This window comes from Electrona antarctica, assembly GCF_951216825.1.
Source record: "Electrona antarctica genome assembly, chromosome: 18".
Classification (NCBI taxonomy): Eukaryota; Metazoa; Chordata; class Actinopteri; order Myctophiformes; family Myctophidae; genus Electrona; species Electrona antarctica.
Window position 1 is genome coordinate 44,773,741 of NC_136799.1, and position 22,600 is coordinate 44,796,340.

The following is a 22,600-nucleotide window of genomic DNA, read 5'->3' on the forward strand; positions in this document are numbered from 1 at the left end:
TAAGTATGCACCCCCAGAAGGTCGTTGATTAACCCATTTAGACCTGAAAACGATTCTAAAAAAGGTTTTTCAGAAAAACATAGAACACAGAAAAAACATGTTTCTATGTCAGTGGTGCTCAGCCTTTTTCCACATCAAGGACCCCCAGAATTATCCGTATTTGGCTGCGGACCCCCCATCTGAAAATATGTAGTTCCAGGGACTACCCCCCCCCCCCAACCCCACCCCCCAGCCCAGAAACAAAGATTTGAGTTAAAAACATTCACTCTGAAATATAAATAATATTTATATATATATATATATTCAAAGATTAGCGCAACATTTTCACAATGTTCCAAAAATAGCAGATCTACAAGCTCGTAGCGCGCCAGCGAGTGCCGCGCTACGAGCTTGTAGATCTGCGGTTTCAACAGCTAAAGCGTAACATGATGCTTAAAACACCAAAAGGGGTTCCTTCCAGTTCAGGATGGGTTAACACTTTCTGTCCCCACACGTCTACCCCCGTAGGAAGTCTGGGGGACGTCTTAGGGTCGGTTAAAAACGGTTAGTCCCAATACTTGATTCTGATTGGCTGGTTACCGTCACGTGACCGTTGTAAATTTCACCGATAACCCACACCTTCAATCACTTTATATCATTCCCAGCTGATTACGCATCTCTGTAGCTGTACTGGGGAAGGGGAGCGCTTGATTGCCTTACAAACCCATGCCGTGTGGGCGTCTAAGCACCGCCCGGCTCATATGACTGTGAATGTGTGGCTCCAGGCAGCCCCGTAAAGACATCAAGCGCTATTATCCCGTCACATAGCCTACTTGCCGAGCAAAACAAGGAAGTGATGTGGCTCGCTCTGGTGGCGCAAAGCGTAGCTACTTTTGTGAATTGAATATATATTGCTATACGTTTGTAACCATTTTAGAAAAGCAATAAGCCACTCGAGGCCCCAGCTTACCGGGTATTTTACAATGGCTTTACAGCCATTGTAAAATACCCGGTAACCTGAGACCTCTCGTGGCTTATTGCTTTAATACGGCGCTCTCCATGGTTTTGATCAAAACGGCAATGTTTCCGTCTTCATTTCTGACTTAACCAAGCATCTCGTTTTGGAATATAGACACTTCTAGAGAGAGTTCAGATGTGACAGCGCGAGGAAGATTATGCCTCCCGGTTTTGGAGGGAGGGTAATGGAAGGCAGAGCGTCCGCTCTGAAAGAATATATCTTGTAGATCTGCTATTTTAACATAATGCTTAAAAAAAAACCATAAGGGGGTTCCCGGCCCTGAATGTGTTATAACAACAATAATAATAATAATAAACCATGATCAGGCGGCGGGCGGGGCAGCAGTACGTCGTGCGTACTATAGTACTGTAACCGTGCGTTACCTTTGGCGTGACGAAGCGCAGGTCGAGCGAGGCGGGCGAGAAGTGCTCCTCGCAGAGCGCGTGCACCTTGCGCAGCGCCGTGTCGGTGAGCAGCAGGAACTTGCGGTGCAGCTCCTCCTGCTCGTGCTTTATGTACTTCTGGAGCTCGCGCACCATGATGCCCGCCGCCTTGTCGGCGCACCACGGACCCAGCACCTGCAGCACCGCCCGGCAGTCGCCCAGGACCTGTGGGGGGAGGAGGAGGAGGGTTAACCCATTTAGGCCCGACGTCGACATTTTTTAAATGTCTTTTTAAAACACATTGTGTGCCCACACAACACACAACACAAAAACCCAGGGTGCCCACTTTTTACATTCATTTCTTTGACATATTTGTTTTTTATATAAACCAATTCTTTTTTATAAAAATAAAAAAAATATATATTTTTTTTGCAAAGACGTCTGTTGGGCACTACATACGGGACGTTTCCCGTTTCTTGGGCACAAAACCTGTTAAAATGTATTTTTTTCTGAAAAACCTCATGTTTCTGTATCAGTGGTTCTCAATATTTCATGTCAAGGACCCCAAAAAATTATATGTAATATGCCGCCGATCCCCCCCCATCTGAAAATATGTTGTTCCAGGGACCTCCCCCCAGAAGCAAAGATTTGAGTTAAAACTGAAACTCTGAAAGAATATATATATATATATATATATATACACACACACACAAAGATTTGAGGCACATTTTCATGATTTTTCAAAAATAGACCTACAAGTTCATAGCACGGCACTCGCGCTATGAGCTTGTAGATCTGCTATTTTTTCAATAGCTAAAGTATAACATAATGCTAGAGTTCCATTTGGGCTCCAAGGCCTAATTCACCTTTTGTCAAGTCCCGCCCCGTGGTTCTGCCCCTCTTCGCACCCATTGGTTGCCATTTCGTGGTTGGACAAAAATCCTCTCTCACCATCCACTACCATTCCAACCTGTTTGGAATATGAAGGTGGGGTCTCGGCCCTTTAACCCAGTGGTTCCCAAACCTTTTCATGTCAAGGACCCCCACAATTGACAGTAATTAGCCCGTGGACCCCCCATTTGAAAAGATATGCCAGGGACCCCCCATGAGAGAAAGCTCTAGCAGTGTTTCCAACCATTTTCATTTCAAGGACCCCCGGTTTGACCTGAAGTTGGCTACGATGGCATTTCTATCTCTGGGACCCCAATGTATATTTGTAAAATCACTGTTAATTTAAGTGTTTCATGTGTACACTCTCTAAGTTACAGTCCCATAAGGGTCCATTTTGGTTACTATCTATCATTTAGCTGGGGACCCCCTGGAAATCCCTCAAGGACCCCTGTGGGAACCACTGCTCTAACCTGTTATGGATATAATGAAGGTGGGGTCTCTCGGTCCTCTAACCCAGGGGTGGGCAACTGGAGGCCCGGGGGCCACATGCGGCCCCCACCTTCACTTAATGCGGCCCGCAGGTTAATATCAGAATACTGATATAGTATTGATTTCAGCTGTTAGGATTCCAAACCCGCTTTAATTACTTCATGACTGGTATTAAATGACTAGTACTTAATGACTAGTATCTTTTTGTGTCCAATGCAGTTATGATAACGGTTCATAAAAGTTAACATAACTATAACTAAATGCATTTGAAATTCAATAAAAATGTAACTTTTCAGGATTCCAATTAAAAAAATGGTAAAAAATATATATATATTCAGGATTTCAATTCAAATAGCAAAAATAGCCGATCTACAAGCTTGTAGATCGGCTATTTTTTGCTACGACAGTAATATGCACTGTGGCCCCATTGAGTGAGCGTGGAAATATATTGGCCCTCGCCATCGTCAAAGTTGCCCACCCCTGCTCCAACCTGTTTGGATAATAAGGTGGGGTCTCTAACCTGTTTGGATATGAAGGTTGGGGGTCTCTAACCTGTTTGGATATGAAGGTGGGGGTCTCTACCCTGTTATGGATATGAAGGTGGGGGTATCTAACCTGTTTGGATATGAAGGTGGGGTCTCCAACCTGTTATGGATATGAAGGTGGGGTCTCTAACCTGTTTGGATATGAAGGTGGGGTCTCCAACCTGTTATGGATATGAAGGTGGGGTCTCTAACCTGTTTGGATATGAAGGTGGGGGTCTCTAACCTGTTATGGATATGAAGGTGGGGTCTCTAACCTGTTATGGATATGAAGGTGGGGTCTCTAACCTGTTATGGATATGAAGGTGGGGGTCTCTAACCTGTTATGGATATGAAGGTGGGGTCTCTAACCTGTTATGGATATGAAGGTGGGGGTCTCTAACCTGTTATGATATGAAGGTGGGGTCTCTAACCTGTTTGGATATGAAGGTGGGGTCTCTAACCTGTTATGGATATGAAGGTGGGGTCTCTAACCTGTTATGGATATAAAGGTGGGGTCTCTAACCTGTTATGGATATAAAGGTGGGGTCTCTAACCTGTTATGGATATAAAGGTGGGGTCTCTAACCTGTTATGGATATGAAGGTGGGGTCTCTAACCTGTTTGGATATGAAGGTGGGGGTCTCTAACCTGTTTGGATATGAAGGTGGGGTCTCTAACCTGTTTGGATATGAAGGTGGGGTCTCTAACCTGTTATGGATATGAAGGTGGGGGTCTCTAACCTGTTATGGATATGAAGGTGGGGTCTCTAACCTGTTATGGATATGAAGGTGGGGTCTCTAACCTGTTATGGATATGAAGGTGGGGTCTCTAACCTGTTTGGATATGAAGGTGGGGGTCTCTAACCTGTTATGGATATGAAGGTGGGGTCTCTAACCTGTTATGGATATGAAGGTGGGGTCTCTAACCTGTTATGGATATAAAGGTGGGGTCTCTAACCTGTTATGGATATGAAGGTGGGGTCTCTAACCTGTTATGGATATGAAGGTGGGGGTCTCTAACCTGTTATGGATATGAAGGTGGGGGTCTCTAACCTGTTATGGATATGAAGGTGGGGTCTCTAACCTGTTATGGATATAAAGGTGGGGGTCTCTAACCTGTTATGGATATGAAGGTGGGGGTCTCTAACCTGTTATGGATATGAAGGTGGGGTCTCTAACCTGTTATGGATATAAAGGTGGGGTCTCTAACCTGTTATGGATATAAAGGTGGGGTCTCTAACCTGTTATGGATATGAAGGTGGGGTCTCTAACCTGTTATGGATATGAAGGTGGGGTCTCTAACCTGTTATGGATATGAAGGTGGGGTCTCTAACCTGTTATGGATATGAAGGTGGGGTCTCTAACCTGTTATGGATATGAAGGTGGGGTCTCTAACCTGTTTGGATATAAAGGTGGGGTCTCTAACCTGTTTGGATATGAAGGTGGGGGTCTCTAACCTGTTATGGATATAAAGGTGGGGTCTCTAACCTGTTTGGATATGAAGGTGGGGTCTCTAACCTGTTATGGATATGAAGGTGGGGTCTCTAACCTGTTTGGATATAAAGGTGGGGTCTCTAACCTGTTTGGATATGAAGGTGGGGGTCTCTAACCTGTTATGGATATAAAGGTGGGGTCTCTAACCTGTTTGGATATGAAGGTGGGGTCTCTAACCTGTTATGGATATGAAGGTGGGGTCTCTAACCTGTTATGGATATGAAGGTGGGGTCTCTAACCTGTTTGGATATGAAGGTGGGGTCTCTAACCTGTTTGGATATGAAGGTGGGGTCTCTAACCTGTTTGGATATGAAGGTGGGGGTCTCTAACCTGTTTGGATATGAAGGTGGGGGTCTCTAATAGGGCTGACCCAAAAAAATCGATTATTCGACGATCGATCGATATGCACGGGAATCGATCTTGAAATAAAAAATCGAATAGTCATTAAAAAAAAAAAAAAAAAAAAGGCGGCCGCTTTTGGTCCGCGAGCCGGCCCCATTTGGTCCGCGAGCCATACTGCATGCTGGCGCCTCGCAGACCTCGCAACGCCGCCTCCCACCTCGCAACGCCGCCTCCCCTCTCCCCCCTCACTCGTGCAGGTAACAAGGAAGTCAACAAGAACAGCTGCAGCCATGCCGTCCCAAAATAAATCAAAAGTGTGGTTGCATTTTAAAATATGCCAAGATAACAAAGAACAAGTGGTGTGTCAAATATGTGACAAAAAATTGGCGTATCACAAGTCCACGACGAGTTTGAAGAATCACTTGGAACATGTAAGTATCATAATAAACAAAACGTGCTTCGGAGGCGAAACATAATAGCCCAGGGCTAAGGTTAGACACGTGGCTAATTGTTATCATTATGTTTTTAGGTGCATGAGATAAATCTGGACGGTGCATCTGGTTCCAGCACGACACAAACAACATTGGAGTCAACAGTGAGGACACTTACGGAACGCAGGAAGGGTGCCATAACCGCTGGACTTGTCTCAATGATTGCCATGGACATGAGACCAATAAACTTGATAGAAGGAAAAGGGTTTAAATGTTTCATGAAAATAGTGGAGCCAGGCTATACTGTACCCAAGAGAGAGTATGTCTCAAGTGAACTTACTGTAAAACACAAAGCCATAAAGAATATAGTTCGTAGTGAAATTGATCAGTGCTCTGCAGTTAGTTTCACAACGGATATATGGTCCAGTATAAAAATGGAAGGATACATGACGGTGACAGCTCACATGATAACCAGCGACTGGGAAATGAAAAACTACGTGCTAGAGACCAAGATAATGGAGGAGGCTCACACAGGTGTAAACATTGCAACAAGACTTGGAGAAGTAGCCGACGCATACGCTATACCTGCAGAGAAGAGGGTCGCTGTCGTGAGCGATAATGCATCTAATATGGTTGTGTGCCTCGATACACTGCAAGGAGAAGAGAGTTGGGAGAATGTCAAGGGGGTCCGTTGCGCGGGGCACACACTGCAGCTTTGCATTAATGCAGCACTAAAACACCACGACCCAGTAACCCGTACCGTGGGATTTGGAAGGCGACTGGTGTCCGCCTTTAAAAAAAGTTGTACCAAAACTGCGGCCTTAACAGAGAAACAGCGGAGTCAGAATATCGTAGAACATTGCCTCATTCAAGATGTCGCAACACGCTGGAACTCCACATATTCTATGCTAGAGCGTCTCTGTGAACAAAGGTGGCCAATCTCCGCTGTCCTGTCTGATCCAAGCATCACCAAAAGAGCTGACCGGAGTCTCGACCTGACAACGGAGCAGTGGGCCATGGCAGAGGATACCGCTGCCGTCCTGGGGCCTTTTGTCACTCTGACTGAAATGCTGTCTAAAGAGGAAAATGTGTCCATATCAGCAGTACTGCCAATGCTGTCAAAGATTAAAAACAATTTTCTCACATTGGGAGCTGGCGACAGTCCCGCCACAAAAGCTCTGAAACGTAAACTGACAGAGGAAATTAATAAGAGGTGGGAATTCTCAGACCCGACTGATGCTGCTGTTCTGGGCGCAGCCCTCGATCCCCGCTCCAAGAGGTTAAAGTGGCTAACTGACGAGGAAAAGGAAGCCGTGCGCACGGAGCTAACTACGTTGGCTGAGAGCCTGAGAGTGAGACCAGCGATCAGGGTCCGGGAGGAGGCCGTGAGTGACGCCGACAGCCAGGCCAGTGGCAGTGGCAGTGACACGGATTCACAGGCTAAGAGGGCTAAAATAACGGACCGAGAGAAAACACGTAAACTCCTCTCAATGGACGACGATGATGATGATGATGGATCCGAGGGAGATCAGGACGAGGGGCCGACTGCAGAGAGAGAACTGAATGACTTTGTTACAGACAAATCCAAAGCGAGTTCCGGACCACTGTCGTGGTGGAAAGACAACGCGCCACGTTATCCCAAATTAGCAACTGTAGCTAAGAGGATTCTCTCTATCCCTGCCACTTCAACCCCGTCAGAGCGCATCTTCTCCAAAGCGGGATTTATTGTCAACAAAACTAGAAGTTGCCTGTTGCCAAAGAATGTAGACACATTGGTTTTTTTGGCACACAACGAAATTCGGGTCCAAACCAACAGCAGTGAGTAGAGTGAGTCGTCATTGTGTCAATCAAGGCCTGGCAAGCTCAGTAGCCTATTAAGCCTAATTATTGTTTTCTTTAGTTTTTAATTACACTTTTATTTTTATTTAGCCTCAAATGAAGGCACAGCACAGAGCACACAGCCATGCACTTTGTTTTATTTATGTTAAAAAAAAAAAGAAGTAATGCTGCACTTTGTTTTCGTTTACTTAATCATTGTGATAAGAGAAGTAATGCCTCTGTTAATATTTTCTGTATAGTTTTAACTATAATATTGCACTGATACTATTGTTTAATTCCTTAATTCCTCCTTTGCTCCGCGAGCCATGCCTCGCAGAAAGCGCCGCATCATTGTTGCTGTGAGTGCCGTCATAAGGCCTCGATTAAATGACGCTTTATTTACGGCAAGAGGAGGAGAAAAAATCCGTTCGTTTACACTTGACAGACAGCGACATGTGCTGTTTTGAATGGTAGCCAAACTGTTACGTTTATTAAGTTTTTTGTTCCATAGAGAGCTCAGCCTAGAGGGTTTGATTGATTTAAGAGTTCATTAATGTTACGGTCGGGTGGTGCTTTTTTGGTGTTTTCAAAATGCCTTTCGTTTACAATTTCTGCCTGGGTTATATATTTGAGAGGTAATGCCTGTGTTTGATTGATTGATTGAAATATGTATTAACAGTTTGCAGAATTACAGTACATTTCAAGCACAAACTCAATACAAAGACTGTTAACACTCCCAACGCGGATCGCGTATCAATACGTTATCAATTAATCAAACGTCGGGTGCGGATCACGTATCAATACGTTTCAATCACTTTTTTATAGCATACTTTCATTCATCTTTTTACCCACCCGGACAATGAAGAACCATCGCCCTATCATTGCTGCTTATTCCCGCTCACGTGATCAGAAAAAAAAACAAAAAAAAAAAACCCCCCTCCCCTCCTGAAAACAGGAGGGCGGGCCGCTTTACGTGTAGAAGCCAGTGTAAGCGCCCATGCCGATGTGTGAAAACCTCGCCTCACCAGGCTTTCCACCTCGGCTCGGACATTTGCAACACACATGGACAGATGCATGTTTCCTTCTTCATACTGTAGCGACCAAACGATCCCCGAGCCTACAATACTACGAACTAACCACAGTATCGAGGGGCCCGCTACGACAAGACAGTGTTCCGTTGGTGGATCACGTATCGCCATGCAGAGCCGTCATAATCGGAGATCGCTCAGACGTGTGATTGTAACGCTTTTTTATTCATTATAATTGTAGTGATAAGACCGCAATGAACGCGTCGGGGACGTAATCGACCCGGGTGTAATGTATAACGAACTTTTCCGCGACCTAAACCGTGGTGTTGTCATCTGTGGAAGTCATTTTTTCCTTCTCGTCGACATCACAGCCGGGTGACGCTTTTTTCCCCCTCCATCGCCCCCAAGCTGCATGCCCATAGCCTGGCTTGGCCAGCCTCATAGCGGGGATTCACTGAAGATTCTTCCCCGGAGGAAACATCAGTGAACCCTCGCTATGAGTCTGGCCGTGCCAGGCTAGCATGCCCAGGCATGTTCCCCTACACTAGCTTGAAAAACAAAATCAGCTGATGACAACGCGTCTCGCCGTTATACTATAGTTCTGAACCGAACGGTGGAATGGGACTTTTTATAGCCGTACGGATCAAGACTTTTGCTGCCCAATGTGCCCATGACCCCCCCCCCCCCCCAATGTTACTGCGATCAAAACAATGAAAGCAGTGAGATAGATTAGGCGAGGCGGCAATCATCATCAAAAAGAAAGCATAGTTATGAAGGTTTATAGTCAGACATTGACAGGCAGATATAACAATAAACACAATAAATATGCTATACATCCTATACATCGAATGAAAGCCCTGAATGTGTACTTTTACGAGGAAAAGAGTAAACATTGATCCCATGTACAGTTTGTCATAAATTGGATACTGGGTGGATGCACATTGCGCCCACCAGATATAACTGCAGAGAAGACATGGACCCGAACTCAATATTCACAAAATAAGGCCTATAGCGACATATAAATACTATATACCGTATGAAACAGAAGACTCTCTGCTTTCATAAGAAAAAAACTTCTACTGTAGTAATAATAAAAATCACACCCATGTGAAGTGAGTGGTGCAACTCTTGCACCACTCACTTCACATGGGTGTGATTTTTATTATTACTACAGTAGAAGTTTTTTTCTTATGAAAGCAGAGAGTCTTCTGTTTCATACGGTATATAGTATTTATATGTCGCTATAGGCCTTATTTTGTGAATATTGAGGAGTTCACGTCCATGTCTTCTCTGAAGTTATCTGGTGGGCACAAGCTGCATTCAATAACCAATTACTGTCTAACTGTACATGGGATCAATGTTTACTCTTTTCCTCGTAAAAGTACACATTCAGGGCTTTCATTCGGTGTATAGGATGTATAGGATATTTATTAGGTTCAATTTTATATCTGCCTGTCAATGTCTCTGACTTTAAACCATCCATAACTCTGCTCGCTGTTCAAGATAACCACTTCCAGGCAAATGCAGGTGTTGCAAAAAGGTCAATATCTCCAGAATGGAACATGGTAAAATCAAAATGTATTTTTTTAATTGAAGTGGACAAGTTCAGCTTTCTTTTGATGTAGGCGTGTGATTCTCGCTATAAGAGAACATTTTACTGTGGGCCCCCGAACAAGGCCTTTGTGCAATGTTAAATGGCAGCAACATCCAAATAGGCCTGTTGAGATCTTCCAGCAATCAAAGTGTTAACTGTGAGTGGACGACCCAAAGCCTAATTATTTGTGCGTCACTGGCACTGCGTTCATGAAGGCAGCTACAACTGGGCGTAAAGCAACTTGTTGTTAAATAAAATAATTGAGACCAATTCAAGCATGCGTTTCTCTCTGCTATTGCTATATCGTTGTTTTATTTATTTTAAGCCTATTTCATTGCGTCGCGCCTCGCGGCACCCCCCCCCCCCCCCCCCCCGTCGGATGTCGAAGCGTCGACGATCGATCGGCATTCGTTTCGAAGCGTCGATCATCAAAAACGTGATCGAAGGTCAGCCCTAGTCTCTAACCTGTTATGGATATGAAGGTGGGGTCTCTAACCCGTTATGGATATGAAGGTGGGGGTCTCTAACCTGTTATGGATATGAAGGTGGGGTCTCTAACCTGTTATGGATATGAAAGTGGGGTCTCTAACCTGTTATGGATATGAAGGTGGGGGTCTCTAACCTGTTATGGATATGAAGGTGGGGGTCTCTAACCTGTTATGGATATGAAGGTGGGGGTCTCTAACCTGTTTGGATATGAAGGTGGGGGTCTCTAACCTGTTATGGATATGAAGGTGAGGGTCTCTAACCTGTTATGGATATGAAGGTGGGGTCTCTAACCTGTTATGGATATGAAGGTGGGGGTCTCTAACCTGTTATGGATATGAAGGTGGGGGTCTCTAACCTGTTTGGATATGAAGGTGGGGTCTCGGTCCTCCCGGGCGGCCGACACGTTGCAGTCGTTGAGGAAGTGGATGGCCTCGTCCAGCTCGGCCAGCAGGTGCGAGGAGAGGCCGCTCTTGTCGGCGTAGGCGCCGCAGTCCAACACCACTTCTCTGGGCTGAGAGGCGTACCTGCAAGATGACATTAAACATTTTTTAGAATACCCCGCACGGAATGTATTTAGCCCCATGTTCGAATGCCCCCAGCCCCCTGTCAAAAAACTAAAAAAAAATAAAGTTGACCTTTAAAGATGGAGTGCCATGGTTATTTTTCCACCCTAAAACATGGTCATCAGGTATTATTATTATAGAGGAGGATTGTTTACATGAAAGTACAATATTTGTTAAAATGACGATTTTGTGGACACCCGCACCAGTTGAGTTCATTAAGTATGCCTGGTTTGCCTGGTGGGTGGTGATCCACCTGAACTGAAGCCTCACCCACAGCCGCTGTTGTATGATAAAGGAGGAGGGGTTAGGGGAGGGGATGATACTGTGATGTCACTATATCACCGTTTTGTTTTTCATTGGCACGTTTTGACTGTCAAGGTTTCAGCCTCCAGGATGAAACCCTAAATACAAAGGGAAGACATCATCGCACATAACAAGGGGTCTAATGAAGTGTGGTCACCTCATAAACACATGACAAACTGGGGAAAAAATACAAAAATCACAACACTCCATCTTTAAAATATGAACTACTCTTAAAGGCCCGCGTGTTGCCTACCGGTCCAGGACCACCAGGTCGGTGGCCGTCTCTGCGTTGCTCCTCAGGATGCGCTCCAGGTTGAGGATCTTCTGCTCCAGCTCCGACGGGTCGCACTTCCCGTTCAGGATGGAGGCGGTGAGGCCCAGGATACGAGGAGGGCTGCACGGACAGCCCTCGCACAGCTGGGGAGGGGGCAGAGAGGAACACAGAGATTGGTAGTTGGGTTATTAACCAATTGGCCGCCTTTGGCGCAATATTGAGTCATTTCAAATCAAACTGTTGTCTGCTTTCGGCGGAATTCTCCGTCACTTTATCGATATGAAACTGTAGGATCTCCCCGGCACCGGCTGTAGGATCTCCCCGGCACCAGGAGACATGCCATAGGGTCCCATTAAAAGTAGGATCTCCCCGGCACCAGGAGAAATCCCATAGGGTCCCATTAAAAGTAGGATCTCCCCGGCACCAGGAGACATCCCATAGGGTCCCATTAAAAGTAGGATCTCCCCGGCACCAGGAGACATCCATAGGGTCCCATTAAAAGTAGGATCTCCCCGGCACCAGGAGACATCCCATAGGGTCCCATTAAAAGTAGGATCTCCCCGGCACCAGGAGACATCCCATAGGGTCCCATTAAAAGTAGGATCTCCCCGGCACCAGGAGACATCCCATAGGGTCCCATTAAAAGTAGGATCTCCCCGGCACCAGGAGACATCCCATAGGGTCCCATTAAAAGTAGGATCTCCCCGGCACCAGGAGACATCCCATAGGGTCCCATTAAAAGTAGGATCTCCCCGGCACCAGGAGACATGCCATAGGGTCCCATTAAAAGTAGGATCTCCCCGGCACCAGGAGACATCCCATAGGGTCCCATTAAAAGTAGGATCTCCCCGGCACCAGGAGACATGCCATAGGGTCCCATTAAAAGTAGGATCTCCCCGGCACCAGGAGACATCCCATAGGGTCCCATTAAAAGTAGGATCTCCCCGGCACCAGGAGACATGCCATAGGGTCCCATTAAAAGTAGGATCTCCCCGGCACCAGGAGACATCCCATAGGGTCCCATTAAAAGTAGGATCTCCCCGGCACCAGGAGACATCCCATAGGGTCCCATTAAAAGTAGGATCTCACCGGCACCAGGAGACATCCCATAGGGTCCCATTAAAAGTAGGATCCCCCCGGCACCAGGAGACATCCCATAGGGTCCCATTAAAAGTAGGATCTCCCCGGCACCAGGAGACATCCCATAGGGTCCCATTAAAAGTAGGATCTCCCCGGCACCAGGAGACATCCCATAGTGTCCCATTAAAAATAGGATATTCTTTGGCTGTTATCTCTGAAACTACGAGCGATGAACGTGGTGATGATCATCCATCCGATGTTCAGATCTGATTTGTGACGTTTCTGGCTAAAGATAAACATTGTGAGTTTCTGCTAACACAAGCCGTTTCTTGCAATGGAGGTCTGCGAGCGAGGAACTCTGAGGTGAAGACATGGTATTCTGCCCCATTCTGGGTACTTAAAAACAAAAAAAACCTCGACTTGTGGGAAATCACAAACTAGGCTACAAAGGATTGGCACGCTCGACTCACGAGGGCTGAAATTGGGAACAGGTGCAGGTTCCCATCTCACCTTGCGTCTCCATATTATTTCAACTCTGTTTTTTCGTGAATTCATGTCCTAATTTGTCGTACTATAGTATCACACAAAAACAGCAAAAAAATATAGCCGCTCTATAAGCTCACAACTCGTTGCAAACGGACACGTTGTGAGCTTGTAGATCTTCTATTGCCGCCTTAACAAGTCAAAGTGGTCAAGTCAACTAAACTTCCCAAACTGTTTCATGTCAAGGACCCCCAGATTGACACCAATTAGCTCACGAACCCACATTTGAAAATATATGCCAGGGAAGATTTGTACGGCTCTAGCAGTGATTCTCAACCCGTTTTATTTCAAGGACGCCCAGTTTGACATACCTTAGTCTACGGATCCCCATTTAATGCTATTTCTATCTCTGGGACCCCAATTCATATTGTAAAATCAATGTTGGACCCATTAGGGTCCATTTGGTTCCATCTGTACACTCTCAGAGTTACATACCCATTAGGGTCCATTTGGTTCCATCTGTACACTCAGAGTTACATACCCATTAGGGTCCATTTGGTTCCATCTGTACACTCTCAGAGTTACATACCCATTAGGGTCCATTTGGTTCCATCTGTACACTCTCAGAGTTACATACCCATAAGGGTCTATTTGAATTTGTTTTGCTGGGGACCCCCTGGAACTCCCTCAAGGACCCCTAGGGGTCCCCGAACCCCACTTTGGACTAAAACAACTACTACATTGGATCCATAGCAACACAGGTTATGTTTTTCTCCTCCGTTTCCTGAAGCGTTTTGTCCGTGCAGACTTTATGCGGACCAAAAGAGGGGAAAAAAAGGGAACACCCGCACTCAACAATATAAGTTTAAATGCTTAGCAGCAGCAGTCAAACAAACAAACGCGTTTGTTTTCGGCCCCTCTGGCCTTCGTCAGGCGTGTGTTTGTGTTTGTGAGAACGGATGTTCCATTAAATCACAGAGGGCTGCGGCGGGCCGAGTATCAAGGATATATCATCACGTGTCGTGAAATCCACTCTGGACACAAAATAAACAACGCAATCAGACGTGAGCGGCCTTCTGATGCAGCTCATGTTTGGACTCAAGAACATTGGGTGTGTTTGATGAGGAGTCCAAAGTGAAAGGTCCCGAGCCACCAATGAGCGGTGCCGTAATCACAATACTAAATGCGCAACGAAATTCGGGCGGGCGTTTCTCTCCAAAGTTGAATTTTGCCACTACTGTTGGAGCAGCCATAAACTACACAGGTTCATACCGATGTTCTGGGCATCTTTGTAAAGTTAGTGTTAGTAAAAAGCAGGTAAACGAGTAACGTTTGCGCGGACTAACATCAGTCATCCGCGCCGCATTGTGAGCTTGTAGATCGGCTATTTTCAGCACGCAACCAAGTGTAAAATGACTTATACTGGATCTCTTGTCCACCTAGTCCCTGCCGAACATTTTAGTCTAGTTTTTTTATTTGTGAAATCGTCAGCATATTTAGTCTTAGTTTGAGTCACCATAGCCTCGTTTTAATTTAGTTAAATAGGTTTTGTCAGTGGAAAAAAGGTAGTCGACGAACATTTTTCGTCTCAGGTTTTGGTCGACGAAATCAACACTGAGTGACACAAGTAAGACACGTGGCAGTCTGACACACACACACACACACAGCTTCTCTTTTTTTTTTGGATTTTTTGTGCGTGCGTGGTGGTGGGCGGGTGGTGTTACAGCGTGACACACTCACACACACACACACACACACACACACACACACACACACACACACACACACACACACACACACACACACACACACACACACACACACACACACACACACACACACACACACACACACACACACACACACACACACACACACACACACACACACACACACACACACACACACACACACACACACACACACACACACACTGTGGCCACCGTCGGGGGGGACTCACCTTCATGATGTCCCGGTATGGGTGGTCGGTGATGGCCAGGTGACACTCGTCGAACACCACCAGGTTGATTTGAGACAGTGGTAGGATTCCGTTCGTCAGAACCAGCTGGAATATGTGGCACGTCATTACCAGCACCTGGCGGGGAGCGAGCCAGAGGAATGTTTGTATACATTACTTGAGTAATGTCAAATGTTCGGTACTCCGAAGTCCGAAGCAAATATTGTTACTTTCACTCCACTGTACAATTATGTTATATTTGTTTATTATTATTATTACATTAAAACATACATTAACGAAAACCCATGCTACTGCTGCTGATGAATTCATGTACTAAACCCAGGAGAAATGGCCCTTGTGGTGTGAGTCTAACCCATTTTGGGCGGGGTGTTTTAAGCATTGTTATATACTTTAGCTATTGAAAAATAGCAGATCAACAAGCTCATAGCGCGGCACCGAGTGCCGTGCTACGAGCTTGTAGGTCTGCTATTTTTTGAAAAATCGTGAAAATGTAGTGCAAATCTTTGAATATCTTCTTTCACAGTGAACGTTTTTAACTCAAATCTTTGCTTCTTGGGGGGGGGGGGTCCCTGGAACAACATATTTTCAGATGGGGGGGGTCGGTGGCCAAATGCAGATATCGTTGGGGGAGGGGGGGTGTCCTTGACATGACAATGTGTGCGATTAACTGTCAGAAAACTGTTTTAGAAGACATTTGTAGAATCGTCCTCCGGTCGAAATGAGCTAACGTAGGCCCCGATGATGAGGCTCTCCTCCCTCCTCCGCACCTGATTTTGGGTCATCTCTCGGCACCACTGCTGCCGTGTCCACGCCGAGGTCTCCTCCACGCTGGTGTACTCTCCCACCTGGAGGTCCGAGTGGGTACGGACTGTAGCTGCTTGCTGAACCACAGACTGAACTGTAAAAGGCAGGGATACCATTATTATTATTATTATTATTATTACACAGAAAATACTAGTCCGGCCTGGAATCATTTCCTTTCCTCGTTTCTCCCAGATCTAGGCCTCACTCACACGCAAGAAGACACACTTGTGTCCTGTGTCTTCAGTGTGTTATGGCCGCCTGGATGCGTTTCCAATGGGAGTCACATGGTTTCATGACACAACCTTGTTGCATGGCTGTCTTGTCAATATATTTAGTCTCACTTTTAGTCATCATAGCTTAGTTTTCATGTAGTTTCCATTTAGTTTATCAGTGAAAAAAAAAGGTAGTCGAACATTTTTCAGTAGACGAAATCAACACTGCTGTTGTATCCTACCGACTCGCATATAGTGCAGGAAAAAACCCTCTAAAAGAGGCTTAGTTTTTGAGGTACCCCTCCCCGAGGTATAACAAAACGGGACAACGTTTTTTCATATCTTTAGGATGTCCCCTTCATGAAATGGATTGTCCCGAGATTTACTTTTACTGCAAAAGTCATGAAATTAATCCATGAAGTGACTCACCACATAGGTAAAAAACGCCTATCCTAAAAGAGGGAGTTCCAAGTAAATCCTCTGTCATTTTCTACCTGCTGATTGTTTTTACATCATACTTGCACAGATGGTCTACAGGTAGTGTGCCTACATCCCAGCACAATCAGAATGCCAATATCTGGTTCTATTGTGAATCAGCAGCCTTTTATATAAGGTATTAAATAGGCGGAAATAGCAAAAAGTTAACTTTTCTGAGCAACATTCACTTGTCCTACTCTTTATCAGGGGTATAACTAAATGGGACATAGTTTTTTCATATCTTTAGGATGTCCCCTTCATGAAATGGATTGTCCCAAGTTTTACTTTTACTGCAAAAGTCATGAAATTAATCCATGAAGTGACTCACCACATAATGAAAAAACGCCTCAATCATGAAAGAGGGAGATCCAAGTCATTTTCTACCTGCTGCATGGTTGGTTTTATGTCATGCTTGGACAGATGGTCTAGTCAGGTACATCCTAAAGCAACCTAAATGCCAATATTTGGTTATATAGTGAATCAGCAGGCTTTAATATAAGGCCTTATTAGAGGCAGAAATAGCCAAAAGCATAGAAACTGCAGTATCAACCATCAATCTATTTACTTTGAATGCAAAAGTCATGCAATTCTTCAATTAACTTTTTGCACCAAAAAAAGTGCATACAGTGACCCCAGTGTCTACAGGTGTCTGTAGACAGTAGTGTCTACCCTACATGAGCAGGGTTTTATTAGCCTGGCTAATAAGCCACAACGAATCAGCCGTTGTCAAAAACAATTGCCTCTGGCAATTTGAGTCTGGCTTATTAGCCAGGCTAGGGTTTTATAGGCACTCTGGGTTAGAATCATAGGTGTTACACTCAAGAGTACAGGTCTCCGCCAGACCAATTACAGGTTATTGTGGGCTGGAAGTCAATCTTAGCCAGTCAGGATGGAATATGAAAAATCTGAAAGAACTGTTTCTTTATTGAACAGATGACGGACACACGCGGACGGACAGACAGGGTGAAAAACATAGAGATGCCATGCCTTTCGGCCTGGTGGAGACAATATGTTTTTACCCAGCCACTTCATATTCATATAGAATCTATTATTCTCAGATGGACCTAATATCTCTACACCTGAAAGCATCAAGAATGACACATTATTAATGTTGTATTCTATAGGTCCATATAGCCTAAATGCAGTATGGTTTAATGCTGTAGAATTCACAGCTTTGTGTGTGCCATTCTTTTTTTTTTTTAATAATTTTTATCCCACAATTTTGTAACCCATTTTTCACCCCTGTGTCAATTATCTAATGTGATCCTGGGCTCTACACACCCTCCGCCAACCTAGTCCCCATATATGGGGGACATGGGGAGAGCAACGGACTTGAACTCATGCTTCCTTCATGCCTGAGTGTCCAAGTTGCTCCTTTACACCTGACAGTGGGAGTTTCCCTGGTTGGACGTAGCGCGTGGAAGGAACATGTTATTCCAAACAGTTCCTTTCCCCTCCATCAGGCACCCCGGCTGGCCAGGGGGAGGCAGTTTAGAGACCAGGATTACTGCATGTTTTTTGTGAGGGTACCTACCCTAGGGGACACGGGGAGAACATGCAAACTCCACACAGAAAGCCCCTTTCGCCAACCCCGCCTTGGGTATGGGCACTGATGACGCGGAGGAGGAAACACGCCGCCAGCACCCACAGCGCCACGAGCGGGAATCGAACCCAGGACCTTCTAGCTGTGAGGCGACAGCACTACCAACTGTGCCACCGTGCCCCTGTGTGTGCCATTATTAATGAATAATCAACAATCAGCAGTTTATGGAAACCAATTTGGCCCCAGTCAGTCAGTTCCCCCCACAATGCTCAAGATGACATTGAGAATAAGCTGCTGATTGATATGTAGTACCATAGAAGACGTTAGGCCTCACTCACACCTATACATCTAGCATACAACAATGTTGCCTTATATAACAATATTTTGTCATTCCAGCTGTTTTGAGGCATAGGCTCAAGACAGAAACATCCTTAGATTCCACATGAATGTGAGTAAACTAAAAACATGGCATCAAAATATATTTCCTGTTATTAAGTTTGTATAGGCATTTTACAGTATTAGATCAGGATTAGAACATTTAGAAGTAACTCTTGAAAAGAAAACTGTTAGATAGATAGATAGATAGATAGATAGATAGATAGATAGATAGATAGATAGATAGATAGATAGATAGATAGATAGATAGATAGATAGATCCACTTATAACCAGTAAGACGCCTGAGGGTGAGAAGCGACCGCGTCATAAAGGGCGAGGTGACGTGCACGCATCCACCTGGGTGACTGCTGGGCGAGCACTGGCGCTTTGGCATGGGGGGTAAGATCAACATATGGAATGAATTCTGTACTGGCCATATATGGAGCATGTCTTGAGTGTACAGGGTTTGATGAGGTCAGATCAACATATGGAATGTCAGAACAGGTCAGCTCCATATAGATCTAAGGGTGGCAGCGGGGGCAGTGTCTTGAGTGTAAAGGGTTTGATGAGGGCCCATGAGCTGGGCCTTAATTTTCAGGCCTGTTGAGAACTCTAGTTTTCGCCGACTGCCGGGCGCGGTTTGAGGTCAGATGTAGAGTTGCTGGCCAATATTGATACATCAGGGATCTCCATATACTGTATGGGCTTAATTGCGACATCAGGTTGTATTTACTATGACATCAGGGATCTCCGATGCCACGTGATGTTATGAGACCTGGGCACCATATATTGGGGCTTTCCCATGTATGGGGATTTAGAGTGTTACACTGACTGACGGACAAAAATGTACGATTTCATAGTAAACGCGACCTGCGGTCACAATAAGGCCTTATATAAACGGTTGCTTATTCACAATAGAACCAAATATTGGCATCCGGGGGGCAGAGAGCACTGAGGGGGAAGGTGCCCAACCCCCAGAAAAGGGCACCATTTTGGGGTGGACTTTTTGTGGGGGTCCCTTGTGCCATTTCACATCAGAAATATCCAACTCCACAATAACTTGGCCTGTGTCATTGGACAGTAAAATAATATATTCGAATTTCCATGTAAACATAAAAATATATAATATTTGTGTGTGTGTGTGTGTGTGTGTGTGTGTGTGTGTGTGTGTGTGTGTGTGTGTGTGTGTGTGTGTGTGGTGGGGGGTAGGCATTTCTTTCAGTGGGGATCACTTCATGGATGGATTTAATGACTTTTGCAGTAAAAGTAAAACTTCTGACCATCCATTTCATGAAGAGGACATCTTAAAGATATGAAAAAACAATGTCACATTTTGTTGATAAATAGTAGGACCAAAATTACAAGTGAATGTCAGAAAAGTAAACTTTTTGCTATTTCCGCCTATTTAAGGCCTTATATAAAAGGCTGCTGATTCACATTAGAACCAAATATTGGCATTCTGATTGTTCTGGGATGTAGGCACACTACCTGTAGACAATTTGTGCAAGTATGATGTAAAAACAAACAGCAGGTAAAAAATGACAGAGGATTTACTTGGAACTCTCTCTTTCAGATAGGCGTTTTTTTATTGCCTATGTGGTGAGTCACTTCATGGATCAATTTTAAGACTTTTGCAGTAAAAGTAAATCTCGGGACAATCCATTTCATGAACGGGACATCCTAAAGATATGAAAAAACTATGTCCCGTTTTGTTATACCTCGGGGAGGGGTATAGTCAACTTTTGGGGCTTTTGTTCCTGCACTAATACCAGTGAGGACCGGTACCGTACCCCCACCGGGAGGACATAGAGCCTTCGTCCTTACTCCTCACGCCCAACACTCCCCCGCTCAACACTCCCCCGCCCTCAGCACGTACAGTGACAAATGTGGCCCTGCCCGCCCTGGCTTCCCTCGCCCGAAAACACGGGGGGGCCAATAAGGGCCTTTCTCGGCCCCACCCTTCTACCTTTGTTTGTATTGTGTCTAGTTTCCAAGATGGCCGCAGCACCAGGAAGGGGTGGGACGGAGGTGAGCGGGCGGGGTCGACCCTATGCCCTTACTGGGCTGCGTGCAAGACACTTGCCTTGTGTCTGACACCTGACTTGTGTCTGACACTTGACTTGTGTCTGACACTTGACTTGTGTCTGACACTTGACTTGTGTCTGACACCTGACTTGTGTCTGACACTTGACTTGTGTCTGACACTTGACTTGTGTCTGACACCTGACTTGTGTCTGACACTTGACTTGTGTCTGACACTTGACTTGTGTCTGACACTTGACTTGTGTCTGACACCTGACTTGTGTCTGACACTTGACTTGTGTCTGACACCTGACTTGTGTCTGACACCTGACTTGTGTCTGACACTTGACTTGTGTCTGACACCTGACTTGTGTCTGACACCTGACTTGTGACTGACACCTGACTTGTGTCCGACACCTGACTTATGTCTGACACCTGACTTGTGTCTGACACCTGACTTGTGTCTGACACCTGACTTGTGTCTGACACTTGACTTGTGTCTGACACTTGACTTGTGTCCGACACCTGACTTGTGTCTGAACACAGCTTTGATGGATGTGTTCTGCCCGCACCCCAGAGCCGGATGCACCCGGGGGGATTTGAACCCGCAAGCTCCGCGGTGGTGGGCAGGGACTATACCACATCAGCCTGTAATGCTTTCTAATTCTAAAACCACTTGTTCTCAACATGGGGTCAAAAACATTATTCATCTTTAGGAATCAAAATAGACCCTTTTGTAACTACAAGAGTGCACAACCAAAATGGTTACGGGGTCCAGTTGGTTCCACTTTTGTTATATTAATACTGAGGATTTAACCGTGTCGATTGGGGTCTCGGAAATTCAAATGGTATGAAATGGGGGCGCATATCAAACTGGGGCATTAAGCAACTAGTCGACTATTCAACTAGTCGACTAGTAAATCTACTAGTCAACCTTGTTGGTACTAGTTGACTAGTTGATAAGAAGAAAAAATGGGGGGGGGGGGGGGGGTCCTGATCTTGAGGCCTCAAGATCAGGTACAGTTATAGTCACCAATGTACAGTTTGTAAATGTACAAATATTTATTTCCCTTTTTTGTCTTTACATAATAGATAGTCAACTAGTAAAAATGACTAGAAGTGAATGCCCTATATCAAACTGAGGGTCCTTGAAACTAAAAAGGCTGAACACTCGTCTAAACACCACACATGAGTGGAGAAAAACATTTTAAAAAAATGTATCGGTAGACAAGTACAGTAGTAACAGGGATGCTTTATGTATCATTAGGTCCTTGTTTCTCTTACCTGTATTCACCAGAAAGACCGTCCTCTTTCCATTTTCTCGGAAGTCTCCCCGGATTTGGTGCGAGAGTTCTTTTGTCAAGAGTACTGCAATAAACGTCTTCCCTGAGCCAGTATTCAAGCAGACAATAGTATTGTGTTCAAGAGCTGCTTCAAGAAGTTCAACCTGTATCGGGTTGGAAATTAAAAGATGAAAAAGGTTTAAAGTGTGCCTTTCAAATGGTCAAACGGTTTTCGAGATATCGGGCCACTTGAAATATCTCGTGTTCAGCTGACCTATCCAAAAGTATAACCATAGGACAAGAAAATATATTTTTTTCCACACTTGCTGGCTAAAATAGTCCCGTGCACAAATTATGTGTCGGCGTGCGTTTGAATTGTCAACATAAAGGCAGTATTTTCAACAAAGTGGTGTACGGCTCAGTAGAACAGGGGTTCTCAACCCGTGGGTCGCGACCCCTCGGGGGGTCGCCAAATTATTTTAGGGGGTCCCCAAATTATTTTCAAAAAAATAAAATAAAAAAAAAGATTTCTTTTAAATTTTTATTTTCACGATTTTTCAAAAATAGCAGACCTACAAGCTCATAGCGCGCCACTCGGTGGCGCGCTATGAGCTTGTAGATCTGCTATTTTTCAATAGCTAAATTATAACAATGCTTAAAACACCAAAAGGGGTTCCCGCCCAAAATGGTTTAAGGTTATTGTAGCAGTCAATTTATATTGGGG

At 45.0% G+C, this 22,600-nt stretch overlaps 1 protein-coding gene across 1 annotated transcript in view; it reads right to left on the reverse strand.

The window, feature by feature from the left end:
* The window catches only part of dicer1 (dicer 1, ribonuclease type III), an 89,446-nt gene that overhangs the window by 51,779 nt on the left and 15,067 nt on the right, over positions 1-22,600 (reverse strand). The window contains exons 5-10 of the mRNA XM_079527398.1: positions 21,878-22,040; positions 15,927-16,057; positions 15,142-15,276; positions 11,598-11,761; positions 10,834-11,002; positions 1,381-1,605 (exon numbers count right to left, since the gene is read on the reverse strand). Coding sequence (XP_079383524.1) covers positions 1,381-1,605; positions 10,834-11,002; positions 11,598-11,761; positions 15,142-15,276; positions 15,927-16,057; positions 21,878-22,040 — 987 coding nt within the window. The remainder of the gene's footprint in view (positions 1-1,380; positions 1,606-10,833; positions 11,003-11,597; positions 11,762-15,141; positions 15,277-15,926; positions 16,058-21,877; positions 22,041-22,600) is intronic.